The 18,776-nt window shown below is 29.6% G+C and overlaps 1 protein-coding gene and 1 long non-coding RNA gene across 3 annotated transcripts; both read left to right on the top strand.

The window, feature by feature from the left end:
* Positions 1–474: 474 nt before the first annotated feature.
* LOC149518419 (uncharacterized) lies at positions 475–4,955 on the top strand. Of its 2 annotated transcripts, none has more exons than XR_016342819.1 (3): positions 475–1,683; positions 2,216–2,369; positions 2,460–2,931. It is a non-coding gene; the product is annotated as an uncharacterized LOC149518419 (long non-coding RNA). The 2 variants fall into 2 exon arrangements; XR_016342818.1 differs by lacking the exon at positions 2,460–2,931 and adding an exon at positions 2,964–4,955 and having other exon boundaries at positions 481–1,683.
* An 11,334-nt stretch (positions 4,956–16,289) lies between these two features.
* On the top strand, positions 16,290–17,685 carry LOC111285733 (uncharacterized). Its single transcript, XM_022875318.2, has one exon. It carries the CDS (start codon positions 16,382–16,384, stop codon positions 17,474–17,476), a length of 1,095 nt encoding a protein of 364 aa, XP_022731053.2. The 5' UTR covers positions 16,290–16,381; the 3' UTR covers positions 17,477–17,685.
* The last annotated feature ends 1,091 nt before the right edge of the window (positions 17,686–18,776 follow it).

Here is an 18,776-nt window from a genome sequence, read left to right as displayed (position 1 = left end):
TAAATTAGAATAGTCAAGAAAGCAAAAAGACAAGAATAAAAAAATATTAGGTAGTTTCTTACGCGTTGCTACTGTTCTTTATTTACTTTTATACTTGAAATTTCTACTCTAAACTTTCAAATTTGAAATTCTCAAAAGATCAAATTTCTATCTAGAATAAAAAACTCAATTTGAAATTTATTTCCTCTTGTTTCGTTTATGCAGAGAATGTGAGCTGTATTGAGGTAACAATATATATAATGATGAATGGAGTTTATACTTAAAATAAATATTAAAGTTTGAACAATTTCATTTTTACTTTAAATCAATCAACTAATAACAATGCAAGCATCTATGAAAAGAATGTATACTCAACATCAATTTTAAAATTTCAACAATTTTATTTTAACTTTAAATCAATTAACTAATGATAACATCTATACACTATATATAAAAAGAATCCTGAAGGATTCTAAAATCATCACTTGTCCAGTTTTATATTTAATTTTTTAAGATTTTTTCTCTTCTTTTCGGTGTTGTGGGTTTAGTTCTAAAAAAACTTTCTTTTAATTTTTTTGCATAGTTCACGAGGAGACATTTGCTTTTATTTTACTTTCTTTTAGAATTTTTTGAATAACATCAAATGAGATCTGACAAACATTAACTAACTGTTCACTTAAAATTATTTAAATTGATTTAAATAGTTGCATGAAATGAAATTTGGCATTCATACGGATATCAAAGATGACGTGGTAAGTCAATGAAAAATTGTTAAAAGGTTTGGAAGAAATTGAGAAACAGAATGCTTGAAAGAAAAAAAGAGAGTAAAAAAAAAAGAAAAAAAAGGGATAGTTTTATGTTTAAAAAGCTTTCTTTTTAAGTGGTTGCAGACGTTTGGTTCGATAATGGCGTATTTAAGCTAAAGGCAACTACAACTCTTCATCGAAGCCGGAGATCCAAAAGCCTCTGCTGTTTGAAAATGGGTTACCTGACACTCATAGCAGCACCACTGACAGGGATTACTCTGGCAAAGGAGAGGAAACCATCAACCAAAGGTAAAGAAGGAGTAGGTGGGACTCGTCTTTCGACTCAAACAACAACCATAGCAAGAATGATGAGATGGGCAGCGGAACCAAGAAAAGCAAGTCCCGGTGGGTCGATGATAAGCTGAAATCAATAATTCAACTCCCTGATTTCATGAAAGATTTTATGGGAGGTATCCAATTTGACCTTGAAATTCAAACTTTGAATAGTAGGTTGCAAGAGATTAGAAGGATGTTGCAATCTGGATTGCCTTTGGATGATAGCCTGAGGGAATTAGGTCCCCTTCACCTTAACCTTTAAAGAATAGGGACTTGCATGTTTTAGTTGAGGCTAAAACACAAGAATCACTTGATGTTGCTGTAGCAATGGTGGAAAAGCTCTTGCAACTTGTTGATGAAGTATTGAATAAGCATAAGAGGCAATAGTTGAGGGAACTTGCTACCTTGAATGGAACGATATGATATGAAGAGTGAAATTGCTGATCTGGCAGAAAATTGGTAGTTCTATGCATTTCCCTTTGTTTTTCTTTTAATTTTATCTAAATTTTTAAAAAATAGTTTTTTTAATAGAGAGGAGTCCTTCAATTAAGGAAGTGGTACAATCTGGTGCTGTTCCTGCTTTGTTGAGTTTCTTATGAAAGAAGATTTTCCACAGCTACAGGTATGAGTTTTTGATTGCTAATAATATTTTTTTTGGGTGTTTAATTTATATTGGAATTTTGGTAATATATTTGGAAAAACTGTAGCTCGAGGCTACTTGGGCACTTACAAATATTGCTTTCGAAACCTCAAATAACACAAAGGTAGTTATTGATCATGGGCCTGTTTCGATTTTTGTGAAGCTTTTTGATTCCCCAAGTAGTGATGTTCGTGAGCAAGTATATTTTAGAAGTCCTTTAAGTTGAGTTTGAGACTTGCAATTATGGGATAATTGTGTTTTACCTATCAAAAAGAATAAAATAAAAGCTTCACCATGTGGAGTGCCATTAAAGTCACTGCAATCAAACAGGGACACAACCATGCACTATTTACTCCCTGTTCATGTTTTTTTTGATATTTAAGTTTTGAATTTTTTTTAGAGCATGACAATTCGATTTTCCATGGCTTATTGTTAATTTGTCCTCCTCGAAAGTTCAACTCTGCTGGTATGACTGGTAGACTTAATGTTGATTGGTGTGAATCTTACAAAACAGAAATAATCCGCACCAATGTGGCTGGAACCTTGATGTTGGCAGATGTTTGCAAAGAGCATGGGCTTTTGATGATGAATTTTGCTATTGGGTGTATATTTGAGTATGATGCTACACATCTTGAGGGCTTTGGCATTAGTAGTAGAACCAAGAAAGGGTAATGTTTCTTATTTAGGTTTCTTTGCAGCAACCTTTTGTGAAATAATGTATGTCATTTATGAATTTGCAAATGTTATTGCCTATATAGGAGGAAATTAAGATAGAAGCAAGGGCATTGCGTGTTGGGAAGGCTGTTGCTGTTTCTCAGTGTTGAATTGAAGAAGAAAGATACTGGAAAAATTATTGCTCAAAGCCATCATACTACATATCTTCCTCTAACTCTACCAAGTAAAATGTAGATGACATTTGAATTTGAGAAATTAGGAACCAATAAAATGAATTGTTTCATACATATTCAAAAATATGCTACTGATTCTTGCTTTTATAAGATACCTTTAATTGAGTTTTACATAAAATTACTTTGCATTAATCATCTACATTTTACTTGGTAGAGAAATACAAACTACTGAAAAGATCCAAGATGACATAGTATTAATGTATTTTTAATCTAAGTACTAATGTATTATAGCAAAAGAGTGAAAAATAAAAGAAAGTAAAAGATAAATTTATTATTGTATTATATATTAATATTAAATTTTATTTGGTATTTTTTATTTCATTGAATTTTGTTATTGAACTTTTATTTTTGTAGGATCAATATCTATTAAGATGGCAAAAAGGAACTTAGAGGCTTATGGAACTTTACAACCCCTGGGGCTGTGAGCCACAATAAGATCCTAGAGATGTACAAGACTTACATTGACCCCAAGTTTCAGTGGGTGAACTTCACATCGGAAGAACAAGCCAAGGTGATAGTTGCCCTTTGAAGCAATAATGAATTGGATGTGTCCAAGTTGAAGAAAGAGTGTTCCCTGAGTTGCTATCAATCAAGAAATCACTGATTAAGAATGTCTATGAACCCCACAAGAGAAATTGAGCCTAATAACCAGGATTCAGCTTTAGAACCTAAGCAAGTGTTGACCTCTTTTCTGTATATAGTAGTATGGCCAGGAGTATTTATTTATTTGTTACTATTAGGTTCCATCTCATTAATTTTACTCAAATAACATTTGCTTTTAAATTTTTTACTTTTGTTTTTCTTTTCATTTTCTTTAAATATACTTATACAATATATACAAAATAATAATAATAAAAAAACCGACAGAGCCAGGGCCGTTCACTAGTCTATTACAAAAGTAATTATAATTAATAACCTTAAATGAACATACATAACAAAAGTAACATTTAACAGCAAAAAATCGTTTGCTCATTTTTTTTTCCAGGGCATTAGCATACTAGTGGAATCTTAAAGGCAAAAGGAATTGAAAGATACTTACCCAATAGTTGAAATAGGGAGATTAGATTGAAAATACTAGATCTCACCTATTTTTTTTTTTTTTTAAATCAAGATCAATTAGCAACAATCATTTAAAAGTAAACCAATAATCATTTTTATTAACAACATTTAAATCAACTCAATAAACTTAACTTCAGGTACAATACTGCAAATATAACTCATGACAATATAGCAGTAAAAGAGAAAAAAAAAGAAGATTATAATATACTGCCTCAATAATTAAGAATAGCTCTGATGAAATTATATCCCTTGCTACTTTGCATCCTAGAGAGTAAGCTCAACTATTATGTTTATGACGAATTTACTTTCTATAAATTAACTGGTCAAATTATATCCATTTCTAACTTCAGAATCAAAGATATACCAACCCTTAAAGCCATAGATTAAGCTCTTGACTCACTGTTTAAGAAAAACATTTGAAATTCACTCCTACTAATAAGAGAAAAATTAATAATTAAGCTTAGTAAAGTGTTTGTTATGACAATTACATCAACTTTTACTATAATTTACCCAAAATATAAGAATCTAAGATAAGCCATCTGATAGAACCTTAAATCAATATATTTCATGAGTGAAATCTAACTCGGGCATTTACAAAAGGGAGTTTAAAAGTTATCAAAAGAATGAATTTCTACCTGGAATTAAATTTGTTTGCCTCTGTCCTTTCCAAAAGCCATCGAAAGAATTCCTATTCTTAGACTTTCCAAATACCCTTTGGTTTGTTTTTGGAAGGAATTAAATAGGTTAAGGGAATTTATCCGCTTCCTAGGCTTCGATTGATTTCTTTCCTTAGCCATAATCTCATCTAAGCTAAGCATACTACTCTCAGGCAGGGTCATAAGAACCTTTGTAAATCCATCCCATGGAAAATCCACCTACATGATCTACGCCAAACATAGGGGTTGAATGCTCTCCTTTATCTTTTTAACCATTCCTCATACCCTTACAAGCTCAGCTTGGCTTTGGTTCCCTTTCCAAGACTCTCCTGTTTAATCAGTGTCGATACCTCCTTCGATCGATCATCTTAGTAGAAGAAAAGTAAGAGTTTTTGAAAAAAAAAATTTGGCTGATTATTTAAGTTTGGGAGATGAATCATTAGTTTTGCTTAAAAAATTAATACAAATATAAAACAATATGGAAGAGTTTGAAGGCGGTAGGTCATAACCACTTCCAGATAGATGAAATTAAGAACCTTCCCCTTTGTAGTTGTGTTGAGAATCACAGCTTGTTCATTCGTTTTGAAACAACAGGAGACCATATTTTGTAACACTTTTAACAGTCCATGTGTCATCGTTTTAGTAACTATAGAATAAATAGATGTATGTTAGATGTGGTTCTACCATAGGTAAGTATCTTCATATGCGATAGGAAGGCCTAAAATGCTATATCAAAGGTTACATAAATCTACAAAAGAATGGCCTAAAATGTTATATTGTTTTTGATATTCTATGTGTTAAATAAGAGTGGTTTTGTGAACAAATATCATAGAGAATGAAAAAGACAAAGAAAATTAGGATCAAACTCGCTCTAATATCATAAATGTTTTAAAACAAGAATAAATTTTATGAATGGCTTATCAGTTTGCTAGATCTAATTTTTGGTGATGCTGCCAAAAAATTTAAGAAAAATAAAAATAATATGAAAGAAGAAAATATGGCTTTGAGGCATAAAGAACACTATCTTAGAAGCAATTATGTCTATAGAATATAATAAAGCCTTAAAAATTCTCTAAATCAGAAGGAGTGAAATTGGTCAGGCAAAAAAATCTATTTATAACAAATGAACAATCACCAATCAAGCAAATTAAAAAAGTCATGACATTATATATAATCATGTTTTCTTGTTTAAATAAACTTTATTTAAACAATCATGTTTTCTCTATTCAAAACATGTTTATTCAGAATTGGTAATATTTCAAAATAAATAAATAAAAAAAATTTAAAAGATTTGAAAATTAAATCTATATGCTAAACAAGCCCAAGTGTCCCAAGTGCTCAAGTGCCTATTTTTTACTTTCAAAATTGTCTGCTCCACTAGGAAAACTCCTAGCAAGTCCAAATGACTTGGCTCACTTCAACACTTAGTTTAATTACTTAATTAACATAAGTAATCTCTTTTAAACTACATATAAATGATCTTTTTACTCAATATGGGATACACCACATTTTAAACTACCAACAATCCCTCACTAGTTTGGAATGTTGGTGCTTAATATTTAACCTTCACACAAATAAATATTATGAATATAAGAAGATATCTTTCAATTTAAACCTCCAATTAGCGTATATAACTTAGAATTCTAACAAAGTTGATAATGTCCGTAGATTAAACCTCAACTCCTAATATTAAAATTGAAGATATAACATACATAATACTTATTTAATATTCTGTCAGAGGTTTATAACTGTTTTAGCACTATTATGACCATATGCTTATCCTTATTCATAAACATTTACAAGAAAGTTTCTAATTTTCTTGTTGAAGTGGCACCACTTCTATATTTATATAGGTGGAGTTTCTTATTTATGTCTTCATTGCTATAGACATTAAATTATAAACTCCATTAAGAGTTCAATCTCATCCTTCATTTACGCAATGGCTTACACTAGTATTTCAAATATTTAGAATGGGTTGACTAGTATTTACAGACACATAACAATAACTTGTTGTTACCTATTAAACTTTGCAATTAGATGTTACTAATTCAAAGTTAGGTTCCCATTATTGGTGTCTTAAAGGAATTTTAAACCCATTTCACTTGTGGTGCTTCTTACCAAATTTTTAAGTAGCGCCTTTGTAAGAAAATCTGCTAATCACCCCATTTTTTTTATCAATTCTCTAATATAATCATGCTTTAGACTAATATATTTAGATTTTTCATTATAAATTTCACTGTAAGCTTTAGACATAGTAGCTTTACTATCACAGTACAAGGAAATGGTTGTCATTGGGTATAGCCACAACTCTATATCCATTAATAAATTTTTTAACCATTTAGCTTCCTTGCCTACTGCAGCTAAAGCTATAAATTCAAATTTCATAGTTGAATGTAAAATGCAAGTTTGTTTCTTGGATGCCTAACTAATTGCACCATCTCCAAGGGTAAACATCTATATTGAAGTGGATTTATTGTCACTTATACTAGTGATCCAACTTGCATATGAATATCCTTTCAAAATAGCTGGATATTCAGAATAAAATAAGCCAAAATCTTGAGTTTTTTCAATATAACCTAGAACTCTTCTTATGGCTTTCCAATGACTTATACTAGGCTTACTTGTATATCTTGATAACTTGCAAACAACAAAAGCTATATCTAGCCTAGTACAATGCATAGCATACATAACACTTCCAATAGCACTAGCATATTCAAGTTATGCAATTGCATAACCTTGATTTTCTGTTAGTTCTATATGTGTATCATATGGAGTATTGGCTACTTTTATATTAAGATACTTAAACTTATTAAGTAGTTTCTCAATATAATGACTTTGATTAAGTATGAAACCCTTGTTATATCTCTTAATTTCAATTCCTAAAATGGTATCAACTTCATTCAAATCTTTCATTTTGAAATTAAAAATCAGATAGCTTTTGGTTTCATTTATGCCAATCATATTAGTACTAAAGATTAGCATATCATCACATAAAGACATATTATAACTCCATATTCTTTAGTAAATTTTGAGTAAATGCACTTATTTACTCCATTATGTTTAAAACCATTAGTTACTATGGTTGAATCAAGCTTTTCATGCCACTGTTTAGGAGCTTGCTTTAGCCCATAAAGTGACTTAATTAATTTATAAATTTTATTCTCATTACTTAGAAGAATAAAACCTTCTGGTTGTTTCATGTATACTTTTACCTTTAAGTCACCGTTTAAAAAGGCTATCTTAACATCCATTTGATGCACATGTAATTTATAAATGGTAGCCAAAGCTATAAGAACTCTAATGGATGTTATTCTAGCTACTAGAGCATATGTATCAAAATAATCTATTTTTTTTTGTTTAAAACCTTTTGCAACTAATCTTGTTTTAAAAGTTTGTACAAAACCATCTGTATTATATTTTTTTCTAAACACCTATTTACATCCTATAAGTTTAGAACCTAGAGGTAAATCTACCAAGACTCATGTATTATTAGACATAATTGAGTCCATTTCATCATTAATAGCCTCTTTCCAAAAAGCAACATCTCTTGAAGTCATAGTTTCATTAAATGTTTTAGGGTCTTCATCTACATTTAGTAGAATTGGTGTTTTATTAAACACTTTGGTTCTATTTCCTTTTACTAAGAATACTATAAAATCTAGAGAAACAAATCAGAAGGTAAAAGATTCTCTTTTCTAGTTCTTTTGCTCTTTCTAAGTTTAACATCATCATTATTTTTTTTTTTAGTCATATGAGTCATTTCAATTTGTTTCTCTATTTCAGTATTACATATAAACTTATTTTTAAAAAATTCTACATGAATAGATTCGACAATAAGATTAGTATTTAAATCAAGAAGTCTATATGCTTTTAAATTCTGTGCATAACCAACAAAAATACTTTTAATACCTATAGGTCTTAATTTTGATTTATGAGGATTAGGTATTTTATAAAAGGCAATGCACCCCCACACTTTAAAATAATCTAAATTTGATTTTCTACCATGATTCCAAAGTTTTATATAGTGTCTTTGAGAATTTCATTGAAAGAATTCTATTATGTATATGGCATGTTGTTAAAAGTGCTTATCCCCAAAGATTTAGAAGTAATTTAGCATTTAACAATATACTATTTACCATATCAACTAAAGTTCTATTTTTTCTTTCAGTTAAACCATTTTGTTAAGGTGCATAAGGGGTTATCTTTTGATAAATAATTCCATTATCTTCACAAAGAAGAAAAAATGAATCTGTAAAATATTCACCACCCCTATCAGTTCGAAGAATTTTGATTTTCTTCTTCTTTTAATTTTCAACAACTGATTTATATTCTTTGAATTTATCAAAAGCTTTATCTTTTGTTCTCATTAGATGCACAAAAGTATAATGAGAACTATCATCTATAAATGTTATAAAATACTTTTTTCCTCCATTTGTTAATAAACCATGTAACTCACAAATATCAGAATGTATGAGTTCTAACAATTTTGTATTTCTTTTAGTTTCTTAGTCATTTTTGCTTTGACATAGATTTCACATTTAATGCCATCATTTTTATGGTATGTTATATAACCATGCTTAGTCATATGATTCATATATTGATAATTTAAATGTCCTAATCTAGCATGCCATAAAGAAGAAGAATGCTTAACAATATAAGCATAAAAATTATTTATTTTATCAATACTTAGTTTAACCATACCATCAGTGGAATATCCTTTTCCAATGAATACACTTTTTTTGGACATTATAACTTTATCAAACTCTAGTACAATCTTAAAGCCTTTCTTACATAATAGATTTGCAAATGCAAGGTTCTTTATAATATTATGAACATGAAAAACATTAAGTAAAGTTAGTTTTTGTCTTCAGATGAATTTCAATTCAAATGTTCCTTTCCCAATCACTTTGGCAAAAACATGATTTCTCATAAGGATGTTTTCAGGTCTCTTGCATTCTTCATAAGTCTTGAATTGCTCTTTGTTGTTGCAAAAATAAATTGTTGCACCAGAATCTAGCCACCAATCAGATGACTTATTTACGGTAGCTATATGAACTTCGATGATCATTCCAATTTGCATGTTAGTCACCATTGCAACAAGTTCATTAATTCTTATGCAACTAGATTTACCTTGTGTTTAGAACTAGAACAAATATTAATTTTAGCATTTTTAAATCTGTAATATTTAATCAAATATCCTTTCTTTCCAGAATGGAAACATATTTTATTCTTGTTAAATTTGGATTTCTTAAATCTATTCTTCTTAACTCTAAAATTATTTTAAAATTTACCAGAAGACTTGTGAGTTTTTCTAGAATTTCATCCACTCATATGGTTCATATTGAAACTTCCAAGAAAGAGTGCATCTCTTGCATGATTTTTTGTTTCAATCTGTATGTGAGTTTGAAATTCTTCAATAGTGAAAATATCTATTGAATGCAAAATTTTCTTCCTATATCCATAACAATAAAGAGAAAGTTTTGACAAAATAGCTCCAGCTTGAAGTGAATCAAAAACTTTAATTTCCAACTCACTTAATTTAGAAATTAGAATTTACAACTCGTGTACTTGGTCCATGATTGGTTTGTCATCAGTTATTGAAAATTCAAAGTATTTCAAAGCCAAAAACTTATCAGTACCTTTCTTTTCATTCATGTATTTGTGTTCAAAAGCAGTACATATCTCTTGTAGTGTTTTCATATTTCTGTATAGGTCATATAGATGATCAGATAATGAATTCAAAATATAACCTCGATGACTAGTTCATCTTCTTCACGTTTGCTTCTTATTACCTTAACAACATTAGAATCTTCAGGAGTTGGTTTTGGAATTGGTTTCAAATTTGGATCAAGTACATAAAACATCTTCAATGCAGTCAACAGAAAAATCATTTTGTCTTTCCACCTAGTGTAGTTTGATTTATTAAAATGATCAATTCTGATTACATCTTGATTTTGAAAATAAACCTTCATGCTTAATTCCAAATCCATAGCAGCAGTAAGGACAACAGTAAATATAGTATCCATAATTACCTTTAAATTATTAAAAAATTTAGGAAAAATAAAAATAATATGAAAAAAAATATATGGCTTTGAGGCATGAAAAACACTATCTTAAAGGCAATTATACCTATAAGATACAACAAAGCCTTAAAAACTCTCTAAATCAAAAGTAGTGAAATTGGTCAAGCAAAAAGATCTATTTGTAACAAATAAACAGTTACCAATCAATTCAATTCAAAAAGTCATGACATTCTATATGGTCATGTTTTCTTGTTTAAATAACTTTATTTAAATAGTCATGTTCTTCTATTTAAAATATATTTATTCAAAAATAGTAATATTCAGAAATAAATAAATAAACAAAAAAATTAAAAGATTTAAAAATTAAATCTATTTGTCAAACAAGTTCAAGTGTCCCAAGTGCCTATCTTTTAACTTTTAAAATTGTCTGACCAATTAAAAAAACTCCTAGCAAGCCCAAATGACTTGGTCCACTCCAAAACTTAACTTAATTACTTAATTAACATAAGTAATCCCTTTTAAACCATATTTAAATGATCTTTTTACTCAATGTGTGATATACCACATTCTAAACTACCAACAGATGCTGCATTAACTATTAAAAGAAAGGTAGAAGAAAAGGAAGAATAAGAGATTATAAAAAGAAGAGAGGAAAAGATGAAGACTATGCTTGTTGGCTAGGAAGAATGAAGAATCATAGGAAAAAAATTTTTTAAAAAAATGATGACTATGTGGGTTGGAGCTATTGGGTTAAAAGCTTCCAATCTAATCACACCAGTGGAAGCGAAATCAAATAATAAATCAAACACACAAGAGACAATAATTTAACGTGGTTCACTCCAACTGACCTACATCCACGGATGAGAAACAAGATCTACTAGTTGTAAAGAATTACAAACTTACATCAAATCATCAACCTCACTCAACAATCAATACTCATAAGACACTCTCAATTTCCTCTAGTCCTATGAAGTATTCTCAACCCAAACAAACCCAAACCCTTGTGTATCCTTTCAACATAACCAAACACATACCCATATGCTCTCATACATCATACCTAAGTGGATCCTCTTAGTCTCTTCTAGTCCACTCACAAACAAATATACACACCCATAAGACGTAAAGCCCCAATACTCTATGGGGTGTCTATCTCACAAAATCTTACAACTCTCTTACATCTTTTTCTCATACCTAACCCTGTAGAGACTTCACCTATTTATAACCATATAAACTTGCCCATTAAGAATCCCTTTCCTTTTAGAATTCTTCTCCTGTAAGTCAAACTTGCCTATTAAGAATCTCTTTCCCCTTAGAATTCTTCTCTTGCAAGTCAAATTTACATACTAAAAATCCTCTTTCTTTTAGAATTCTTCTTTTGCAAGTCTTCTTATCCATCAAGCAATATCTAACAAATTTTAAACAAATCTCAAACAAATCTCTTATGAGATTTGAGTCAATATTTTCAACAATCTCCATCTTGACTCAAATTCCATCAATCATTTGTCTTCATACTAGACATGCTTGACTTCACCTGCAATGAAAGTCTCACAATCATCTTTTCTTGTGTGTCTTCACGCTTCATACAAACTGATATTTAATCTTCAAAACTTAAACTCGAACTCTTATCTTGAATCGAGCTCCTCTAAACTTACTTTTTATCATGTCTTAAACCAAGCTCTTTCTATATCTCGAACTATCAACTCTTTCCATATCTCGAACCATCGACTCTTCCCACATCTCGAACATTTGACTCTTCCTATGTTTCGAACATTTAGCTTTGATATCACTTGTTGAGGATCACCACAGCTCTGATACCATTTATTGGGCTAAAAGCCTTCAATCCAATCACACAAGTGAAAGCGAAATCAAACAATAAATCAAACACACAAGAGACAACAATTTAACGTGGTTCGGTCTAACTGACCTACATCTACGGATGAGAAACAAGATCCACTAGTTATAAAGAATTACAAACTTACATCAAATCATCAACCTCACTCAACAATCAATACTCATAAGATACTCTCAATCTCCTCCAGTCCTATGAAGTATTCTCAATCCAAATAAACCCAAATCCTTGTGCATCCTTTCAACATAACCAAACACATACCCATATGCTCCCATACATCATACCTATGTGAACCCTCTTAGTCTCTTTTAGTCCGCTCACAAATAAATATACACACCCATAAGGCGTAGAGCTTCAATACTCCTATGGGGTGTCTATCTCACAAAACCCTATAACTTTTTTACATTTTTTTCTCATACCTAACCCTATAGAGACTTCACTTATTTATAACCATATAAATTTACCCATTAAGAATCCATTTCCTCTTAGAATTCTTCTTTTGTAAGTCAAACTTGCCTATTAAGAATCTCTTTCCCCTTAAAATTTTTCTCTTGCAAGTCAAACTTACTTATTAAGAATCCTCTTTCTTTTAGAATTTTTTTTTTGTAAGTCTTATTGTCCATCAAGCAATATCTAACAAATTTCAAACAAATCTCAAACAAATCTCTTATGGGATTTGAGTCAATATTCCCAACAAGAGCTTGTTATGACTTTAATACCATGTTAAGTTTTAAATAAGAATGATTATGTGAATGAAAATAAGTAAGTGAAAAGGCAATAAGATAAAGGACACAAAGAAATATGTGGATCAACCATGGTGACTTATATCCACGGGAAAAAGACCCAAAGGGCTATATTGTTAATATTTTTGCTTACATGAAAGAGTATATAATTTATATAAGTGATATAAATAATATATAAAAATAATAATAAGAGAGATATTAAAAATTACAACTAATTTGATTCTAGGCATATTTTTAAATTAATAATTGATTGCTCTCTAATTACTAAAATAATCTCATAATTATCTTGAAAGAAAATTTTAAAAAGTCAGTTCTTTCCAATAGTAGTAACTAATAAATAAGTACATATAAAAACCTTATTTATATATGTAGTGTAGACAAAATAAGAAAAATAATATTAGGAGAGATATTAGTGATTACAATTTATTTTAAACACATTTTTTAAATAAGTATTTGTTATTATCTTTGTATTATGGTCTAATTTTGACTCTTTGAGATATGCAATTTTTTATTTTAATATTTAAAAATTATTTTAAAATAATGTTCAAATTAAAATAAAATGATTTTCAACTATATGTTTTAAAAAATTTTATTGAATAAATTCTTATATAAAAGTTCAAATTTTGAAAAGCTATGAACTTCAAAGCCAAACTTAATTAGACCGACATTAGAACTTTATTTTTGGTAATAAACATAGGAACCTTACAAAGATCAAAACCAGTGTGGCATTCGATCTCAAAAGCGAAAGAAAAAAAAAAAAAAGATGCGTACTTTAACTAACGGAAGCGGAAGGTAAACTCTTCAAAATTATAGGCCATATGTCCCATCAAATCTCATTACTTTCTTCAAGATATGCTTTTAGGGACATTGAAATCTACACAATTACTGCTTGACATCCACGTAACATGAATAGATCATGGCTTGTCTTCACTTCATCTTCTTCAATGATATCAACGCCTTACGGTCTTTTTTTTTTTTTCCCCCTCTTTGCAGTGGGATGATTGAATGGTGAACGGTCCAGATCAGTGGAACGAGACTCTAATTTACTATCAAGTCTTCGTCAATAGCATTAAATAAATAAATAGACTAGTTCCCGAAAGGACCGAACCCGTGATTCCTGTGAAGCAGACAGAGATTCAGGTCCTTGTGCGGCAATCCATTAAGACATTGACGTTTACTCGATAGTTAGATGGTCCTATCTTAGCCACCATGCGGCTCAATCACTTCTCTAAATTATTCATGAAAATGGGTAGCAATCAACATTTCCAAAACTGTTTCTGTAGCCTAAATTCATCAAACATTCATGGTCCCGATGATAATAAACGTCCTCAGTACATTACTATAAACAGATTTGGTAATGACCCTGGCCCCACAAATTTGCAGCTTCATAATCATATCATATCATGTTTAATTAATTCGAACATATTTTGTAAATTGGTGCAGTTACCTAATTTCAATTTTCCATCTTCAATTTCCTAACAAAGAACATGGATTTAGGAAACTAATTTTATCTCATTATTTTTTGGAAATTATTATATTTCGACCGTCGGATCAAAATCTTGATTGTTAAATTAATACTCATTGACCATTAAATTAATGATCACCTCAATTGATTTAAAATTTAATTAATATTAAATAAATCAATTGATTACATTAATATTAATTTATTATAAAATATAAGATAGAGACAGATATTTCATTATGAACTCTTCACACTTATGTTTGTTTTCTTACTTTTTTTTTTTTTATTGTGCTAAACTTTAATGATTTGAACATCGTACGATCAAAATCTCAACTCCTACGTCCTCTTGTTCGTTGCTTTTATTACAGATCACTCATCCTTCAAATTACTAATCAATTAACCTTTAGCATAACATCCGATTACCAAATCCAAAAATCATCAACTTAAATGATATTTTATTCAAAAATATTGAGAAATTTGAATTGGCAAAAACGACTTAGGAGTTGTTTTTTTTTAACTAAATAGCATACCTTTTTTGTGCTATGGGTGAAGGTGTTTATAGGTTAAATTAAATTGGATTTGGATTGAATTGAGTAAAATTTAAGTTAAAATCATATTTGATATTAATAATTTATATATTTATATAAATTCGATTAGTTTCGATGTTTTAAGATTTTAAATTTTTTAAAATTTAATTTAAATTAAAAAATAAATTTAAAAATCACTCATTAAATTTAATTTAAATAAAAAAATTAAAATTTTATAAATAAAATAATAAAATAAAATATATACAAATATAATTATAGTATTTTAATTATATATATTTTAATATGATCAAATCAATTTTAATTTTTTATTTTTTATTTAAGATTCGATTTAAAATTTTAATTAATTTAAAAATTATGATAAATTTATTTAATAAATTTAAAATTTTTATTTAAAATTTTTAAAAACTTGAATAGACCCGAATCTGAGCATATAGTCCGACTTTGAAAAGGTGTATTTATGGAAGTACCCCAGCATAATAATTCGTTTGGTATGATATTAATCATGGATCTGAAGAAGCCACGTTGCTCGGCCATCATCTTTACTGTTCAGACTCTTGAAAATTCAGTCCCTCTACTCCAATTTCCTAACCCAAGGCTTGTCCCTTCATTCCCCGTGTTGATGAGCTGTTTCATCCTCAATTATTAGGCTCATCTTTCCCTTCTAATCCCTTATCCTCCACTTTTTCCACATGTTTTTAAGTTCGATTGCGTAGAACACATTAATTTTGGTTTCGGACAAACTAATTTTGCTTTGTTTTCCAAAGTACTCTGAAACACAAGAAGAATTTAACGCAAGAAATAAATTAATTTTTTTCAAGGAATTTTTATTTTTATTAAATTTATATACAATTTTTATTAAAATTTTTAAATTACATAATTTTTATTTTAATTATTTATTTATTATTGTGTCCTATTTAAAATTGTCAAATTATTTTATTATTTAATAATAAACAATACTTTTTTAATATATGATACTTAATATTTTATGTTTATAATAGTATGATTTATTAATAAATGGTTTAACTGTTTATTGGAATTATCAAATTTTAATTTCTAATACGTCTAAATAAAAATATATTGTAATTTTATAAATTAATCTAAAAAGTATTATAATAATTCCATGTATATCACAATTCAATATATATTCTATCACATCCATGATTAAACTTGAAAAAGAAAAAAAAACACTCAAATTAGACAATCACAAGTCAAAATTTGACGTGGCAAAACTACATCGAACCTTCTAAGAAAGCACCATAAACTGACACAATGGACGTTAGGGGCAAAGTCGTCACATAAGATCCACACTTCCCGCTTATAAATAAACAAAGTGAAACCATGCCCAGTGGCCCTTGACTCTGCAACGTAGTTTAAAAAAAAAAAAAAACCGTCAGACAAAAACTTCGTCTGTTTCAGACCAAAGAAAGAAATAATGAAGGATGTTTTCGGCATTATTTTGGTATTAGTAGTTACCGTTATCCACACCGCCAATAGCTGCCCTCCGTCTGAACGGGCAGCGCTGGTAGAATTCAAGGCAGCTCTCCACGAGCCTTACTTGGGCATCTTCAAGTCATGGACGGGCACCGACTGTTGCCACAACTGGTACGGCATTAGCTGCGACCCTGAGTCAAATCGAGTCGCTGACATTAATCTCCGCGGTGAGTCCGAAGATCCCTTCTTGGAACGAGCCCACCGCACCGGTAATATGACAGGTTTTATCTCACCCGAAATATGTAAGTTAACTCGGCTTTCCAGTATTATTATAGCTGATTGGAAAGGAATTACTGGGGAGATTCCAAAATGTGTTACTAGGCTGCCATTTCTTCGCATTCTTGATTTGATTGGTAACAAGATCTCGGGGGAAATTCCTGCTGATATTGGGAGGTTGAAGCGTCTCACTGTTTTTAATGTTGCCGATAACCAAATATCGGGGAGAATTCCCCCTTCATTGACGAATTTATCAAACTTGATGCATCTTGATTTGAGAAACAACAAAATTTGGGGTCCAATCCCGAGCAAAGCCGGGGAACTCAGGATGTTGAGCCGCGCTTTGTTGAGCGGGAACCTGATAAGCGGACCAATCCCCGTCTCGATATGTGGAATTTATCGTCTGGCTGATTTGGACCTCACAATGAACAAAATATGGGGGGCGATTCCTCCTTGTCTTGGGAAAATGGCCGTCCTGGCGACATTAAATTTGGATTGCAACAACATAACGGGTACGATACCAACGACTGTTTTGAGTTCGGCTATTGGGAACTTGAATTTGAGCCGAAACGGGTTGGAAGGAACAATTCCGGATGTATTCGGGCCGAGATCTTATTTTACCGTGATCGATTTATCGCATAACAAGTTTACGGGTCCGATACCGAGAAGTTTGTCAGCGGCGTCTTACATCGGACACCTAGATTTGAGTTACAACCATCTATGTGGACGCATTCCGGCAGGAGCACCGTTCGATCATCTGGAAGCATCCTCTTTTGTGTACAACGACTGTCTTTGTGGAAAACCGCTTAAAGCTTGTTGATTACTATCATTATTATATTTATATATCTTTGGTATCATTTCAAGTGTAAACATAATTAAACAGTAAACTAGAAAGTGTATTTTGTTTCATAGTAGTAATGTTTTGTTTAATTGAGTAATATATAGTTATAATTAATTTGAAATCTTGCAAGCTACGAATAAAATTTAAATTTTTAAAAATCTATGTAGTAATTATTTTTACTATCTTTATATAGGAACAGTACACGTGAGAAGAATGGTGTGATAATGACTCTACGAAGCTGCTCATTAAAGGAAGAGTGGGGTATTAAGAGTGGAGAATAAGCAGTGCCACATGCACAGGAATTAAACTGTTTAATTCCAATGAATTATCAAATTAAATAATTATTTCATATATCCAATGAAATTATTTTTCAAATCAAATTAACTTGCTATAAATCTATTTGTGTATCTATTAAGCTTAAAGTTTGTTTTCTAAATTATTATTTGAGTTTAAGTGAGAGTATAATTCATGTAAAGAGAAAAATTAAAATTTTTTGGACTTTAATATAGCTTTGACTATATTGATTTTAAGATAAGAAAGTTTTACGAGGTCTTTCGAAATTTATGATTAGAGTTTTTGTTTTAAGAAGAAAAAAATTTCTAGTGTTTCAATTTTTTAAAGGAACTTAAAATATAATCGGAAATTAAATGTTTTCAAAAGGAAAAAAATTAAACCTCGAATAAAACACTCGGTTAACATTTCTTTTGACTAAAAATAATTTAGAATATTTAAAAATTCTGCTATTTTTATATAAATTGTTTTCTAGCTTTAAAGTGAATTCATTTATTTATTTATTTTTTGAATAATGATACTTTATTTGTCAAAGTAAGCTGTGCCGCTAAGTGAATTCTCTTAACCTTAAAAAAGCTTTTATATATATATATATATATATATATATATGGAGGTTTTTAATTGTATTAATGTAAATCTTACATATTTTATAAATTTTTGGATAAAAATGATTAATAATAAGTGTTATGAATTTAATTTTGATATGAGAATCAAGAAAGTATATAAGTGTTACACTAGTGTAAATGGATTTTTATTCATATTTGTACGAGTAAAGATCCAACTATATTAGTGTAGCTCTTATACTTTTTTTTTGTCTATTAGATCAAAGTTAAATTTATGATTAATTTGAATAAAAAAATATTTTTAACCTTAGCTATTTTAGCTATTTTGATCTAATATTGGTAAAAAAAGAATAAGAAATACACTAATGTAAGTGGATTCCTCATATATATATATATATATATATACATACTAGTTTTAAGCACAT

Source organism: Durio zibethinus, chromosome 6, assembly GCF_047325235.1.
Source record: "Durio zibethinus cultivar Kanyao isolate XHJ-2024 chromosome 6, ASM4732523v1, whole genome shotgun sequence".
Taxonomy (NCBI): Eukaryota; Viridiplantae; Streptophyta; class Magnoliopsida; order Malvales; family Malvaceae; genus Durio; species Durio zibethinus.
This window is presented reverse-complemented; position numbering and strand designations above follow the sequence as displayed.